Raw genomic sequence first — 16,422 nt, 5'->3', positions numbered from 1 at the left:
GGTGTGCAGCACTACATGTGCACTTCGAGTGCATTTCAATGTGCACCACAAGTGCACTTAAAAGTTTAATGGACAGGACAGTACCTATACATATACATATATTACATATAGAAAATTAGTTAATGTACTCTTTTTATGAATAAAGTATGAATAGTTTTAAATAATTTGAGAAGCAAATAAAATGATAATTCTATTTAATCTTAAATTAGATTTAGTTTGGATATTGTATGGAATGTGCATGATGTACTATCTACAAATTACAAATTCTGTTCTAATAATTAATAGTTAGTCCTTTAATTTTTAAATTATATTGTTAACAATTGTTTAGGTCTTTTAGGATCAAAATTAATGCGTTTGTTTCCTTCTTGAAAACATTAAATATTTTTGATGAGCATTTTTACCATTCTGTTTTGTGATTTATGACTTTTAAAAAAATCCAAGGTGTAGGTTGAAATACTTTTGATTATTAAAATGATACTTATCAAAATAAAATCCTGTAGATATTGATTATATATTATTGATTATATATTATAATTCATTTCACAAAATTGAGAATTGACTGAATTTTCCGTCATATTTCATAAAAGGTGGTTGACAGGATTTTTCTATATAATTTAAAGAAAATCGCCTGCTTTTATAACAAAATAAAATACACTTTATTCAGTGTTGATCTTTCAAACTTAAAAGCAATAATAATAAACAAATTATACATGAGAAAAATACATGTAATTGCAAACTTTAAAGCAATAATAATAAACAAATTATACATGAGAAAAATACATGTAATTACATGTATATAAAACATAAAGTACAAAATAAAACTACAATAATATTACGAATGAAAATACCCCCAAAGTTAAAAAAAATCTTCTTACAAAATTCAATCAATGTATGACTTTACTCTGGTCATTTGCTATGCAATTATCCATTAAACGAATAAAGTGTCGACTTGTCCAGTCATTTTGCCTAGTGCACTAGAAGTGAACATAGTGTGCACTTCTAATTCATGCCTAGTTCACACCATCTGCACGAAGGCAGGGACATTAATTAGAGGTTAACTGTATATAATGAAAGAGTTTTTCTTCAAACAAAGTATTGTCAAACATCCTTATTAGGTATTTGTAATTATAGACCCTTTCATTAATTAAGATTTCAGAATATGCTGTTATTGTTTATATTGTGTTTTCTTTAGTTTCATTTATAACCAAAATGTTATAAATTTGAGTTTTGACCAATACTTAATACCAGTTAAGCTTTATTAACATGAACACCATGATATGATGTGTGAATTTTATTGAAACTTGCCATTATATATTTTATTATAGAATGATTCATCCTGCAATTGTATACATATGCCACTTGATTGGTTCAATAAACTATTCCACCGATATACTATCCCATCTCCCCCCCCCCCCCCCGATGAATATTTGTATCTTTTGACACCAATATTTCTAGTGCCCTTAACAGAAATATAGAAACATTAGTACACCTTTGTCTAAACAATTGTGGACATGTTTCGTTTTTTACTATTTTTCGCAAAAAGAAGTCATTTTTCATTTCATTTAGTGGATAAACCAGTCAAAAAATGAAAGCAGTAAACTTCCGGTAAAAGTGGAAATGAAACTTTTTTCACAATTATCGCGCGTAAGAAGGAAATTACAACTGCTGATCAGCTTTATTATTTTTATAAATTTGAAAGCATGATCTTGCATATATAAATTTGTCATGTCAAGTTTTATTTCTCTCTACATACTTATTGTCATTAGATTTCGCGATATCACAATAATCAGTCATGACTCAAATAAAAAGTCTTGAATCAATCCGACCCCAAATTTGATAGGTCTATATGTATTTTATTATTTGTATTTTGTTCCTTTGGAATAAACAGTACACATGACATGTATGATGTAGCCTATATCCAGACAAGCCAAAGACAAGGTCTGTAATGGTGTTCTATTTTCCCATATCATAGTCGGGGGAACTTTCAAATATATTGTTAATAATATGTAAAGGGGAAAGCCTCAAAGCGAGGGTGATTTCCTTTTACCATTAAATAGTATTAAATAATCGTTCAGTAATCATTTTACATTTTCCGTTTTCGGTATTTTATACACTACTTAGTTTATTCTGGTCACGGATTTACATTACAGGGATCAGACACTCCCTGTTAACCCTATATAAATGCTTAAATATCTTGTTGCGCACTCGATAAAGGTACATCGATTGATAATTTTGTGGCGCTAAGCGTAAATGCCCATTCGCAACGGATATCTACTTTACAAAATACCATATAATGATATAGCTTTTCCATTTATTATCCGATTTTGGAAATTTAAAGTTTATTTTGAAGAAAAATACTTGTTTAATTCAAATATCTAATTTATTTTTCAAAGGTACAGTTTATCTGTCCGCAACAACTATTAAAAATTTAAGTTGACGAAATCTGCGGTAAATTTACATTTTTTACAAAAGCAGGTATTTGAAATTTATTATTATGGTAACATAATAAATTCAATTTCAAAATAAAAAAGAAGCCGATGTAAGTTATTCACAGATGATCAAAAATGCAATATTTTGGATTTATTGGGTTATTTAGTCTAATATATTAACTAATTATTTTACGGGTAATGTATTGCAGGCTTTACAATCCCTCAACACGTGAAGAAAATTTATTCATTTTTTTAGTACAAAATATTGCCGAGATTGTCAATATTGCCATATTCATAGAATATTTAAATTTCATTCATTATTTATATCATTATTTTTTGTAAATCTGTTTGCAAATGTCGGTGCAGTGAAGTAGGCAATCATCGTTACAGTAAATTACTCTCGTGTGGCTGTCTCGATTCCGACCTTTTAAATGTCACTCATATATTTTAATTATTCTTTTTATTTGAATGCCTGTAGAAAGATATTTCTGATATTTTTTAATGTAACGCTAGAAAAGCAATAAAATTCTTTACAGTTTGAGTCAGTATTTTGCGAAATAAAAGTAACTTGATTATTTTAAACACATCACTTAAATTTCTTTGAAGTTTAATTACTATTGAAGGGGGTCAATTACCAGGTAACAAGTGATAATTGAAAAACTTTATTTTCAAACTTTCATTACCAGGTTACATGTGATAATTGCAACACTCAATCTTCAAAAACAAATAGAATTTGAATGTATATATTGTATGTGCGGGGTCTTTAACTACAGTCCATGGTATGTGTGTTAAGAAAATGATTCTGAAGAGGATATATATAAATACAATGTAAATCTATTTTCTTTATTAACATTTATAAATGAAATTGAAAATATACAACTAAATTTGTATAGTCCTTTCTTTGAAAAAAAATGAAAATAAACATATGACAAATAAATCATTTGACGTGAATGATAACTATGAAAAAAATCTGTTTCAAAATAAAAAATAATATTGTAAAACAGCTGTTCTGTATGCCAATAAAAGTTTCTTCCTTGCCAATCTAATGAATTCATCTATATATGAACGCTTGTCTAGAATGATCTGAAAATATATTTAATACACTAATTAGTAGAATATTTACTATATTTATACTAATATTCAGGTAATCAAATAAAAAATGTACAAATCAATTTGAAATAATTCACAGAAATAAAGACAAATTTCAAACATGAATTTCTTTAAAAGTTTTTAAGCAATCAAGAAACATTTTTTTGCAATGGAACCATTAAACCATGTAAAAAATAGTTATCTTAATCTGAATCGTGGTAATAATTTGTGCTTGAAGTAAAAGGGCGTCAAAGTGTAGAGAGTAAGCCTAAACAATAGGCAAATCTTTTTTAAATTAGGTACTTTTTTATCTAAGCGTTGCAGCGTTCTATCAGCATATTTTCATATATAAATAATAAATACTTTAGTGGCACAAAATAATACTGTATTAGTACATTCATATCTGTATAATTTTTCACAAAGCTGCAATAAGACCACATACTCTTGGGAAAATCTGTCACATTTCGCACTCTGCTCGGAACGCCATCTCTCGTTTTGTCCACCTTTATCCGATGTGCAATTTCGCGCGCGACGGGATTTTAAGCTAAACGAAAGTGTCCGATCCTTGTAATGTAAATCCGTGTTCTGGTTCCCTATCCCATTATGGTTCCCAAAGAAGTGCGGGGATTACCAGTCTATGCATCAGTTTTCAGTCAGAATTACTCAGTTATTATTGTTATCTTGTAATTCTAAAAGTTGCATAGTGTTAATTCAGTACTTCGGACAAAAGTTTTTAAAACCATCACTTTTAGTAGGTACTTGCGTTATAGTAAAGCTCGCTATGCGAGCTTGCTAATATAAACCAATTATGCACTGTGGTTGTATGTATTCCTATGTCTCGCATTTTTATCTAGGGCTGTCATTGAATATCACATAAATACATTTTACATATTATTTCTTGTTTCAGAGGAACTGCACCCCCAAGGTAGCTTTGAGACAGCTATGATATATGTAGCTCAGAGTATACTTCTACTACAAACTTAACTTGGCAGAGATGGTTGTTATGAATACAAAACTATTTCACCGTTGGAGGGTCTTCAAGTTTTACACACAGAGAAAATTGTTGCATAAATTTTCAAAGGCTGTGCCAAAAGAATGTGTATCAAACAGCTGTTTTTATCAAAATTCCATAATTAAAGGGGATGAACAATGTATACCAGGCCAAAAAAATATCTGTATACCATTGACAAAATTGCATTGGACAGAGGGAGAGAAGTGTATCAAATTATTAAACCCTCTGAAAATTTCAACAGTTGTGATTCAATCAGTATTAAAAGCAAACTTTTCCAAGGATGTTAAACATACCTCTAATTTAATCAAATGTAAATGTGTTTGTCTCCCAAGAAACTTTTTGACACGTTTTCGGCAATCTGTGATATTAGGGGAACTTTCTAGTCGAGTTTATTTTGTTTCGGCTTGCCATTACTCCACACAGACTGGTTCTGGTGATGGTGAGCCAAATCAAGAAGGAACTAATTCTCAGGAACACAGTGATGTTGAGGCATGGGAGATGTTGGTGGATTACAATAAATTATCTCCAACGGAGAAAAAAATCCACGAACGTCATCGAACTGCAGTCAAGGTATAAGATGTATTCAGTTACAATTTCTTTCTATTTTGATGATAGCCTAGGTGGTTAAAGTTACTTACTTCAAATCAGTTACCCCTTCCCTTACTGCTGTGGGTTTGAACCTGGTCCATTTGATATTTTTTCCAGCCAGCTTATAAACGGTTATGGGCAGTTCTACATGAGTGCCAGTTTATGTCTGAAGTATTGCACACAGGGACACCTGAGGTCTTGCTTCTAGAGTAAAGCTGGAATGTACCCGTACGGCCATTTATATAGTTTTGGTGTGACTTTAATAAAACCCAAAAAATTAGTTCTTTTCCAATACACTGTGTTGTAAAAGTAAGTACATTTGGGTTTCAGATCAGTTTGATTATATATAGCCAAGTCTGAATATTTTTGCTCCACTTTTTGACACTGACATTTGTTAAGACACAATTCTCTTTCCATTTTGTGAAGATTACTTAGTGTGCAGCTTAGATGGTTTTATAATTTTTCAGAAGAAACAGTTGATGTATGTTGACCCTTTAACCGGGTATCACGTTATGACACGGACAGCCCATTTGGAACGTGGGGAATGCTGTGGTAATGCTTGTAGACATGTAAGTTTAAGCCTGTCCACCCTCAATATCTTAAATGGACTTGTCCATCTCTAAATCTGGACAAAACCATTCATTACTAAAACAGGGTAAACCATGATCACATGCGGAGATGTCTTCTGTGAATTACTAACATATTCCATTTACACCTTTTGTTGCCAAATTGAAATCGTATATAATACTCCTGGATTTTCCATGTACATAATTGCTAAGAATGTTTGGAAAGGTTTAAAAAAGTAGAAGATCAAATTCTAAATTCAAAAGTGCAGCAAAATATCAAAGTCTTCACTCCTAAAGTGGCCTTCAGCTTTACTTAAGGTTAAATATGTTATTTTTATGCCCCCGGGCATATAGTAATTGAACCGTCCGTGTGTCCGCACTCACAGGACAGTCATTATGTGGCTAGAGGGACAATAGGTTACTGTTATTTCTCTTTGATGTCATTCATTCCGTAATGCTTTTATGTGGCTATTTTCTTTTGTGTGGCTAAAAAGAACAATAGATGGAACAATAGAGTAGCCACATTATTACTCTCCTGTTAGAACTTCCGTCTGTCTGTCCGTACAAACCCATAGGTACTTGTGTGACTTGGAGAACAATGGGTAACAGTAAATACTCTTTGATCCTATTCATTCCGTTTTTACTTGTGTGTCTTTTTTTAAGCCTTGTGTGACTAAAAATGGCCAAAAAGATCAAAGGAAAAGTCACAGAAGTACCATTTTGTGAGTATGTCCATCCGTCTGTCCGTACGAGGTTAACCTAGAACGGCAAGTTGGATTTTTCTTAAGTTCTACCTGTACCAATGGCTTCATGATTTACACACTTACTAATCCATACAAAGTATATGATCTGGGCAAGTTACATAACTATGGCTTCCATTTGCACCAAGTTATTTCCCTTTTCAGCACTTAGAAAATGAATAATGGTTAACCTGAACCGGCAAGTTGGAAATATCTTATGTTCTATCTGAACTAATGGCTTAATAATTTTCACACTTACTTATCAATACAATGTACATGATATTGCCAAGTTATAAATGTGCCATCCATTTTCCCAGTAATTTCCCTTTTTATCACTTTGAAAATAGGGCCTTGTGTGGTTAACATATTCCGCCAAGTTGGATTTATCAAAAAATTTCACCTAATTACTTAATTTATTTAATATCTTTCATATTTGGTAGGTGGATACCTTTAACGGTCCTCTAATTTTTTGTGGCGGTAGGCGTCTCTAGGTCAAGGTCAAGGTCACTTGTGACACTTGTAAACATTTCTGCTCATACAGCCTTTATTTTTAAGTTAATATCTTTCATGTTTATAATAGTCATACGAAGGGAGGTCCTCTTCCATTTCCTTTAGTAAGGGGTCATTTGGGTCAAGGTCACCAATGTCAAAAATAGATTTTTTACACTTTACAGGTGTATTTTTCATGTGAGGAAGCTATCCAGCTAGCTTACGGAACACCGGTGGTTCTACTCGGGTGCCCGTTCGTGCCTGAAATAATGCACGGAAGGGCACCTGAGGTCTTCCTCCACCAGTAAAGCTGGAACATCGCGATATGACCTATACTGTGTCGATAGGATGTAAAACCCAAAAACAAACAAACAAACAGGTGTATTAACCTTATTCTATCGACAGATGTCTTGTATATTTTGTAGGAACATAAAATTGAGGTATTCTCATTTCGGTTGAGGTAGGGGTCAGTTGGGTCAAGGTCACCAGTGCTAAAAATAGATTTTTACACTTTTGTTCATACAGCCTTTATTTATTGACAGATTTGTATTATAATTGGTAGGAAGATAAATTACATGGTATTCTTCCTTTGGATGGAGTTAGGGGTCAGTTGGGTCAAGGTCAACAGTGCTAAAAATAGTAGCGCCTAATATGAAATAATTGTCATAAAAGTGGCAAAATGTAAACAAAGTAGAATTTTGTCTTCCATACAAATTATCTACTTCACTCTCTAAAGTTAAATTATTGACAACAGTGAGCACGGGGGCATTTGTGTTTATCAAACACAGATTCTTGTTTAGATATATCATGTCATATAATTGTCAAATCAAAAAAATTAAAAGTGGAAAATGAAAATATTGCCGTCGATAAATAAATAAACAATAAGGAAACCCCTCGAAACCTCATACCTACCTGTCCGCACTCTATATGTAAATAAGTAAAGCAGACGATTTGTTTCCCAATCTTCTATCTTTAGAAATGAACGTCACTGGTGTGCTATAAATAGCTCTCAGAACGCTGTTTTGAAGAAGTCTTAACAGTGATATGATGTATTTTTCCAAGATAAAATTACTGAAATACTTAGTTTAAACAACACAGAATTGTTTTCTCCGACATAAAATAAAAGCTGAAGGCCGCTTTATAGGACTTGCTAAAGAAGTTATGCTGACTGTATGGTTTATGCTTTTCTTCTATTGTTTAGAAATATATCATTGTGCTGAATAATAACTGTTATATAATGATATTATACTTCTTGTATTTTCAGTGTCCTTATGGGCAGGTGAATGTCAAGGATGAGACAAAAAAGAAGAAATTCAACTCCGCATTTTATGTCTAAAGTTTATGAATGAATAAAATATATATTGAATTTTATTATATGACTTGCATGTGATTGTCTCCCATGACATCTAATGTACATTTGTATTTTGAATTGAAATGTGAAATTTCAAGTCTTGGTTACTAAAAATCTTTTAGTCATCAGATCAGTTAATATATCTGCTATATTGTAGTAACAAAGTCGATCCATTCAAACCTTAGCTAATTACTCATTACTAGATAAATGTATGCCCCTACGTAAAAGTAGGAAGAATACTGTGAATTAAAATTTTGACAGATTCAATATTTGAATCAACAGGTGAAATTTCAAGTCTTGGTTACTAAAAATCCTTTAGGTCAGTTAATATTTTTGCTATACATGTATTGTACTTTTGTAGTAACTATGTCAATCCAATTCAGACCTTAGCCAAATACTCAGTTATTTAAGCTCTGGATGAATTTATGGCCCTGTTTAAAAAGTATTGAGAAAACTGTGATTGGGCAGTCTTTCATTCAATATGTTACCCTTGTGCGATCTATTTCCTGATAAAGCATCAGTCGTTGTTTGTGTGACTTTGTAGGGCCATGGCTTGAATATGACCCCAATTGATTTTGAGGTCATTTTGACAAAGGTCAAGGTCACAGTGACACTGTTTTTTAAAACCTAGCTCCAAAAATAACTTGAAAAAAAATAAGCCTAGGTTAACTTATTTCTAGTGACATTGCCCATCATGGCTAGTAGGTGACCTTTATTAATTTTGAGATCACTAGGTCAAGGTCACAGTGATACTTGATACAAATTTCATTAGTCAATGTTTTGTGAAATTATTTAGTAATAACACTTCTATTACATTTATTACTATACAATAATTGATAAGTGAGCCTTAGAACAATTGATGCAATACTCACTGGCAGAATTTCCCTTTCACCTCAATTAATGACAATGAAGTGGGGGTATATTGCTTTGCATTTGTAATTTGTATGTTGGTTCGTTGGTCTGTAGACCAAATGATTTCCAATCGATAACTAAAGTACACATGGGCATAGGAACTTCAAACTTGCTATTGGGATTGTTCATGACCAGAAGATGATCCTGATTGTTTTTGGGGTCTTTAGGTAAAAGGTCAAGGTCAAATTGACTTTAAATGTTGAAATTTTTTCCAAATAATAATTCAAATACTCATGGGACTTTGACCTTCAAACTTCACAGGTGCATTGATCGTGGCCTATAGATGATGACTTCAATAGATTTTGGGGTCAAGGTCTTATTGACCTTGTAGGTAAAAACCATTTCCGATCAATAACTTGACAACCCATGGGTCCTTGGCCTTCAAACTGCATAGGTGCATTGGTATTAGCTAGTAGATGACCCATATTGATTTTTTAGGGATATGGGGTCAACGGTCAATGTCACATTGATCTTATTGGTTAAAGCGTTTTCCAAACAATAACTTGACAACCAATGGGCCGTTGTCCCTTAAACTTCGTAGGTGCATTGGCCTTGGCAAGTTGATGACCCCTATTGATTTTGGGATCAGTGGGTCAAAGATCAAGGTCATATTGACCTTGTAGGTAAAAGGTAAATTCAATAACTCAACAACTCAAGTTTTCTTGGTTGATATTTTTTAATAAACTTAAATGCTTTTGGTATACAAATTTCAAGGTCTAATGTAATATAACAAATTTGTTGTCATTAAGGAGGCCTACATGATTCATAAAATTTATGCATATATTATTTTGTAATATTTGTTATAACTTTGTCATAAAATTCCTGCACACAACCTTTACCATCGCAATGACCTAGTGACTAGTCATGACCAGTAGATTACCCCTATTGATCATTTTGTTACTAGGTCAAAAGTCAGTTACAATTACCTTGCCTAATTGGCCGCCGATAGGGGGCATGCATGTTTTACAAACACACCAGGCCTTCTTATACTGTAAGCTTTATAAAATGCAATCTGTAAATTGTGATTTTATTATTTTATGCTTTTTAAGTAAAAACAGGAACTGTCGATATTTGATACAAGAAACATGTTATAAAGAACACAACACAACAAACTTTATGTACAGGCATAGTTTACAGTCTACTATGCAGAACAACCATTGTTACGGTCATTGAATATCGGCATGATTATATTTTTAGATCAAGGAAATCCAAAGCAAAATATATAAAATGGTTAAAACCAGAAAAAAATCTGGATTACGATCCCTTTAACCATTTTCAAAACTGTTCAAGTATCAATTAAGTTATACATCAATTACAAATTAGTGATCTGTCTTTTTTCTTTAAAGTACTGGCATGACACAGTCTTAAATTTGAAAAGTGTCCGGCTAATTACATGATACCAGTATAATTTTCAAATGCTTTGCGATACCACATGAGATAAATCGCAATTATAATCAATCATTCACCAGTCACAATGGACTAACTGTGATTTGCGAGTTGTTTTAACTCTTTTATGGTGATATTTTGCACCTGTTGTAGTGACATGGATTTGCGTGTATGCCTTTCTAGAAGCTGCCTTACTTCAATACCATTTAGCGAATCCAGACCTAGCTCATTCAGCTTGCTATCTACATTAATCTGCCTTTGTTCGTCAATACCTGCAGGATTAAGATGGAAATGCAATTTGCAGACGATAAGATAATAAACAATAAGCCTTAAGGAAACCCCATCGTACGGTCCGCTCTCTATAATTAAGTTAGTAAAGCGGACATTTCGATTCCTAATATTCCAAGATACCTAGTTTAAAACAACACAGACTTGTTTTACCAACAGAAAATAAAAGTTGAAGGCCGCTTTTAATACATCCTTTGTTTTTACATCAGTACGTGCGGGTTTAATGTGTCCGTCTATCCGTGTTCTATTGTGAAATTCTTCCTAACATGTTTTACTTGTTTAATACAATATTTTGTGAAAAGTGATTTTTTCCCGATATAATTTTGTTGCAATTCAATTCAAACTTATAGTATTCTTAAAACGTATTCTCGGGGCATTTTTTGTTGTTGCTATTTTTGTTTTTAATTCAAAGAAGAAAAAGTGGACTAGGATCTTAGTTGATGTAAATGAGCATATTTATTTGAAACATAGCAAATTGGAAAAATGTGTTTAACTGTTTATACATGCCAGTCATTTATTAATCAAACAAAGAAAGCAAATTAAATTATTTGATTTTTATATAAAAACGAATGACGTTTACATGAAAATCAATAAAAAAGAACCCATCAAGTACCTATTATTCTAAATATTGATAAAACCAATCTACTTTCTGAGTTTATTTCACTTTTCTCTTTTGTGTCCTCCTCTTGTAGAAAGCAAGAGACAACCGGTTCTGACTGGTTCATAAGTTTTTCTAGTGTCGCTAAGCATGACGTTATACTTTGTGGGACTGCACCAGCTAGGGTTGATGTAGTATTTCTCATTGTCTCATGGAATACACCAACATGAGAGATCGGTCCAAACTGTATGGCTAAACCTTAAATGGAAAAAAAGATGGAAAAAGATGGTCAAATCTTAATGGAAAACTGATATAATTAATGTTATGGTCAAACTTTATTGTAAAACGATACCGGTAGAATATGAATGGCCAACCCTAAATGTCAAAATGATTGATTATCAAACCTTACAATTTACACAAATAATCACTCTAGGGAAGATTATGGATACAAATCAAATGTTACACTTTCTGAAATAGATTTTTAGTTTAGTATTTGCTTTAATGTCCATTTACAATATTTTTGAAGTTTACCTTTTTTTTATATATACATTTCGAAACATATTTCAAGAAAAGGATAATCGATTTCCCTTCCAATTAAAACATTTGTTAATTTGTTTATTTTTTTATACTAAATCTTATACATAGTTCTATAATATACTACCGTGAAGCCCATCCCTCTTTCTGTTCTCACACACACTTTCAGTAACAGAATTAGCATATCCGTAATTTGTCTGTCCAGCGTTTCCCCTACCACAGGCAATGGAAGAGAAGCATACAAACCAGTCGCAACTGTATTCAGATGGATGTCTTGTGAGCTTATCAAGGTTAATAGCTGCTTGTGCCTTTGATTCGAATACATATTTGAACGTAGTCTCATCTTGGTTTTCAAGTACTCCATCTTTTAAGACCTTCGGGGTTAAAATATCATAAATGTTAAAACTATCTTTAACTGAATTGAAATTCTGATTTGTTTTAACGCTTTAAACTTCTATTCTAATCACTGTAAATGTTAAAACACAAACAAAAAACCACGGACAGTGTATAAGGATTTCATTGAGAATTCAAACTTTTCATTTTCCCTATTATTTTGATAGCATTTGATTAACATTGATATGTCTAGTTATGTAGCTATGGAAGCCGATGTTACAATGCTAGTTATCACACCTCACTCAAAACAATTGAATTTTAGAGACCCAAGAAGCAATCCTTGATAGGTATATTGTAATTGTGTTTCATTATTTGTTGACACTTTATCTTTTTCAAATTCATGGTTTCTGGTGAAAGCCTGTACGATTGAAAATACAGTAAAGTGTTAATACCATTGCTAGATGGAATATTCCGCCTAAAGGTCTAAACTCATGTAAAAGACACGCGGCTTCCGTCATCTTTGAAACATTTCTGGTGGACACCTGGACATCCATACCCTTATCCTGTAACCATAACCAAGTATTGTCGTCTTCAAACAATATATTTAATTTCTAAATGCAGCAAGGCCAAATTTTATAGAAATATAATATTATGATACTTTTTGATGAATTTAAGCAAATAGTCGTTATAGAAAAACCAATCAAATATATGTTTTTACTTTTAACAATATGACGCATATACAAAAAGTTACCAAAGAGTGGAATGAAAACCAATTGCGTTAAAGGTATACGTACGCTCAATTATCAGCTAAGCGAATACATTTCGGTTACTTTACAGATAAGAAAGAAGAAAATGAAAGGTAGTGAAGCATTCGACCGATGCGTAACAGAGTAAAAAGATGACAAGACAGAGTATTGTTTAAATCATCAATTTAAAATATGCACGTATATGTCTTAGGGCATATATATACACATTTAATTACAAAGAACTTGGTCCACTTCAAAGATGTTTACAAGGACTTCTAATTTATAATCTTTTTAATTCTGATAACCAGTTGACGAATATATGTAAATGTGCTACTAACACGTAAGAATGACAATTTGCGTTTCTGATAAGCCGTCTTGACACCTGTCCTTGAGGTCAAGACCAGTAATTTAGCGCCTCTATCGGATAGCCATTCCGCCAGTTCTAAACCAACTCCACCAAGTCCGCCGGTAATGACATACCATTTTGAGGTAGAGAAATAGACCCTAGGTTCAGCAGATATCATGGGAAGTGTTGTCAATGAGTACTCTTTTTCATCTATTAACTAAAGAAAAAAATGCAAGATGGTAACGTATAAAAGTCTTATTAAATTTAATACATGTTATATCGAATTTTGAATATGAAACTAGTTTTTGTACCATTTGTTTTTCAAAATACACATATGCACGAATGTATTCAAGGTTTTATTAATATACAATGCATGGTCTAAGTCCACATTCTAAGCCTTATTTTAAACATATATAGAATGTTTGCTTATCTTATAATAAACAAAATTTGAATACGAATATTTCTGATCGTATAAAGTACCTTTATCAACACTTTACCAATGTGTTTTCTTTTTGTCATGAAACGAAATGCATCCTCGACATTATGTTTATCAAATACAGTAGTATTTAATGGCTTTACTACTCCATCAGAGATTCCTTTGGTGAAACATTCACTGAGACGTTTCATGTGCTGACCAGTGGTATCCTCAGAAATAAGAAAATCTAGGTGAACCCCATGGAAACTTGCATTCTTCAAGAACATTTGCATGCCTGGATGGATACAGAAATATCATATTTTAGCAGTAGATGTACATTATCATAGTAACATTTTGGCAAGCCAAACAATTTGGGATTGCTTCATTGTATTATTGTAAAAGTAAATAAAATAAAGATAAAACCTGTAAAACAGTGCGTTAGAAAAGAGAAGAATCAATAAGCTATAAGAAATTGTCCGAAATTTCAATATCAAATATGCAAAGAATTCGTTTGACTGTAACAATAAATATTATTACCTAAAGATGAATTTTGAAATAAATCAAATTTGCCCATTTCTAAGAATCTCCCGCAGCTATTTAGCACACGAACGCTTGCATGAAGTACGTCTCCTGCTAAGGAGTTCAACACTATATCTACACCTGAAAGAAAAAGGGGGACAGAATGATCAGTATGCAAGGTAATCTTTAAGGAATGAATACAGCATGGATTCATATGTATTTTAATAAAATTACTGCTTATACAAAAAATAGCTTCGAGAATTGTACAAATGTATATTATGACGAGAGATCAAGTGGTGTCACTGGTTGTACCATGAAATTAAACAGCAATAATAGGATTGATTATTCAAAATAACGCCCATACCACAATCAAAGCAGTTCTTTGAAAAAGAAAAAAGTAAGCCTCTAGGTATAACATTTGTACGAATATATAAAAACTAAAGTGCATATCAAAGTATGATATGTGTATCTATAAATATGATGCTTCTTTCATGTACCCATGTTCGTTAATATTAGTAAGTAAAGAAACAGTGCAGAAGAAATCTTCAGCACAATGTTGACAAAAAGTGAAGATAATTATGATTTCCGAATTAGATTGAATAGTCTTAGAAAAACCTGCTCCCTTTGTCTTGTACATAATTTTCTGTTCAAATGCTGTATCTCTTGAACTGAAGATGTTGAGTTTGTCTAAATTTGGGTATCTAGCCAATAAAAATTCCATCTTCTCTTCAGTGCTAACAGTCGTAAAAACCGTGCATTCATAACTCAGTGCAATAGCTATAGCTGCTTGACCTAATCCGCCACTACCCGATTGGATGAGAATGCTTTCTCGTTGGGCAATGTTACCCTTGATTACCAAAGCCAAGTATGCGGAGAGATATGCCATTGGAACTGAAGCTGCTTGTTCAAGTGTCCATTCATCCGGTACCGGCCATACACAGTCATTCCTTGTTGAAACCGATGTAGATATACCCTTCAAAATATCAGGTAAGTGAAAATATTTCCTATTTTAAAATATAATACATTGTACACTGTTGTATTATAACATTGTCATATCTGAAACAACAGACATTACTTACCAAAGCTCAAAGATAGAACTCAGAATTTAATGATTTTTCAACATGTAGTTTTGTAATGTTAACGTGATTAGGTAATTATCCATGAAGTAAAGTAAGTAGCGTGTTTTCAATCGATTGCTTAATTAGAGCATGTATGGACTAAAATCACAATACTGATTTTACCATTAAATCTGGAGCAAGACCCATTACACGTTTCCCGAGCGTATTAAAACCAGAGAACTCCATTCCTAGCATTTGTTCTGGATTTGTGTTCTTGCCTGGATTCGCAGCTGGAGACAGTTTTCCAGTAGCCAACATCACATCTCGAAAATTCAAAGCCGAATAACAAACGGTATACATTTCATTCTTTTCAACACCTTCAGCTGCCTCTGGTAAATGTGTCCATTGCAAACTAGACAAGTTACCGGACTGCTGTATCCGCACATATGCATGTGTTGTTTGTACTTTTGATTCTTAAATGAAATAATTGTAAAAAGACTGTATCGTATACAGTTCACATTTATCCATAAATAAGTATTTCAATAATATACAAAACTGAACGTACGTATCAATGACTTATATATCAAAGTCTTATTCATTCATGGTGGTTATCGTATACGGACTGCAAGATTGTTACGGTAAAATAAACTAAAACTTGACTTCTCACCAATATTGCTAAAAAGAAACATCATACCACATTTATGTGTATGAAGATATGTTTAATGACACTAAAGTAAAAAAAATATATTTGGAAACAACATTATGACATACGAGTCTTTATCGGCATGTGTCTGTAAGATCCTATGTTTCTGTCCTGATTAATGACATTGAATACCAAATCAGCGGCGACAATTTCGTCCGTTATCAATCTGTTTCCTAATGGAGAATCTGATTGATTGATGATGCACCTTGAACAAATTGATATAGCATACCACATTGAATCTAATTGATAGATATTTTGCAATGAAAAGGCAAACATAACAAATTATTGAAATATAACATAGCATGGGTATGTTTGGGAAA

The 16,422-nt window shown here is 32.5% G+C and overlaps 2 protein-coding genes across 4 annotated transcripts; one reads left to right on the top strand and one right to left on the bottom strand.

Annotated features, from left to right (window-relative positions):
- Positions 1-1,572: 1,572 nt before the first annotated feature.
- On the top strand, positions 1,573-8,284 carry LOC132757636 (uncharacterized). 3 transcript variants are annotated; one of them, XM_060748960.1, is made up of 4 exons: positions 1,573-1,605; positions 4,426-5,100; positions 5,586-5,687; positions 8,178-8,284. In XM_060748960.1, exons 2-4 carry the CDS (start codon positions 4,513-4,515, stop codon positions 8,247-8,249), a joined length of 762 nt encoding a protein of 253 aa, XP_060604943.1. In that variant the 5' UTR covers positions 1,573-1,605; positions 4,426-4,512; the 3' UTR covers positions 8,250-8,284. The 3 variants fall into 3 exon arrangements, with proteins under 3 accessions (XP_060604943.1, XP_060604944.1, XP_060604945.1); XM_060748961.1 differs by having other exon boundaries at positions 1,593-1,644; XM_060748962.1 differs by lacking the exons at positions 1,573-1,605; positions 8,178-8,284 and adding an exon at positions 7,890-7,984.
- A 2,244-nt stretch (positions 8,285-10,528) lies between these two features.
- On the bottom strand, positions 10,529-16,313 carry LOC132757646 (fatty acid synthase-like). The gene is made up of 10 exons (XM_060748974.1): positions 16,171-16,313; positions 15,583-15,872; positions 14,957-15,314; positions 14,360-14,482; positions 13,888-14,117; positions 13,400-13,624; positions 12,768-12,878; positions 12,110-12,356; positions 11,464-11,706; positions 10,529-10,834 (listed from the first exon to the last, which is right to left on the bottom strand). The coding sequence occupies exons 1-10, from the start codon at positions 16,184-16,186 to the stop codon at positions 10,656-10,658; spliced, it is 2,022 nt and encodes a 673-aa protein (XP_060604957.1). The 5' UTR covers positions 16,187-16,313; the 3' UTR covers positions 10,529-10,655.
- Between the last annotated feature and the right edge of the window lie 109 nt (positions 16,314-16,422).

Source organism: Ruditapes philippinarum, unplaced genomic scaffold, assembly GCF_026571515.1.
Source record: "Ruditapes philippinarum isolate M1 unplaced genomic scaffold, ASM2657151v2 ctg591_1_1_1_1, whole genome shotgun sequence".
NCBI lineage: Eukaryota > Metazoa > Mollusca > Bivalvia > Venerida > Veneridae > Ruditapes > Ruditapes philippinarum.
This window is presented reverse-complemented; position numbering and strand designations above follow the sequence as displayed.

Coding starts and splice junctions, on each gene's coding strand:
- LOC132757636 (XM_060748960.1), top strand. CDS start 4,513: ATGGTTGTTATGAATACAAAACTATTTCACCGTTGGAGGGTCTTCAAG. Junction 5,101..5,585: donor GTCATCGAACTGCAGTCAAG/GTATAAGATGTA, acceptor ATAATTTTTCAG/AAGAAACAGTTGATGTATGT. Junction 5,688..8,177: donor GTGGTAATGCTTGTAGACAT/GTAAGTTTAAGC, acceptor TTGTATTTTCAG/TGTCCTTATGGGCAGGTGAA.
- LOC132757646 (XM_060748974.1), bottom strand. Junction 14,483..14,956: donor GTACAAGACAAAGGGAGCAG/GTTTTTCTAAGA, acceptor TTTTTCTTTCAG/GTGTAGATATAGTGTTGAAC. Junction 12,879..13,399: donor GCAAATTGTCATTCTTACGT/GTTAGTAGCACA, acceptor TTATGGTTACAG/GATAAGGGTATGGATGTCCA.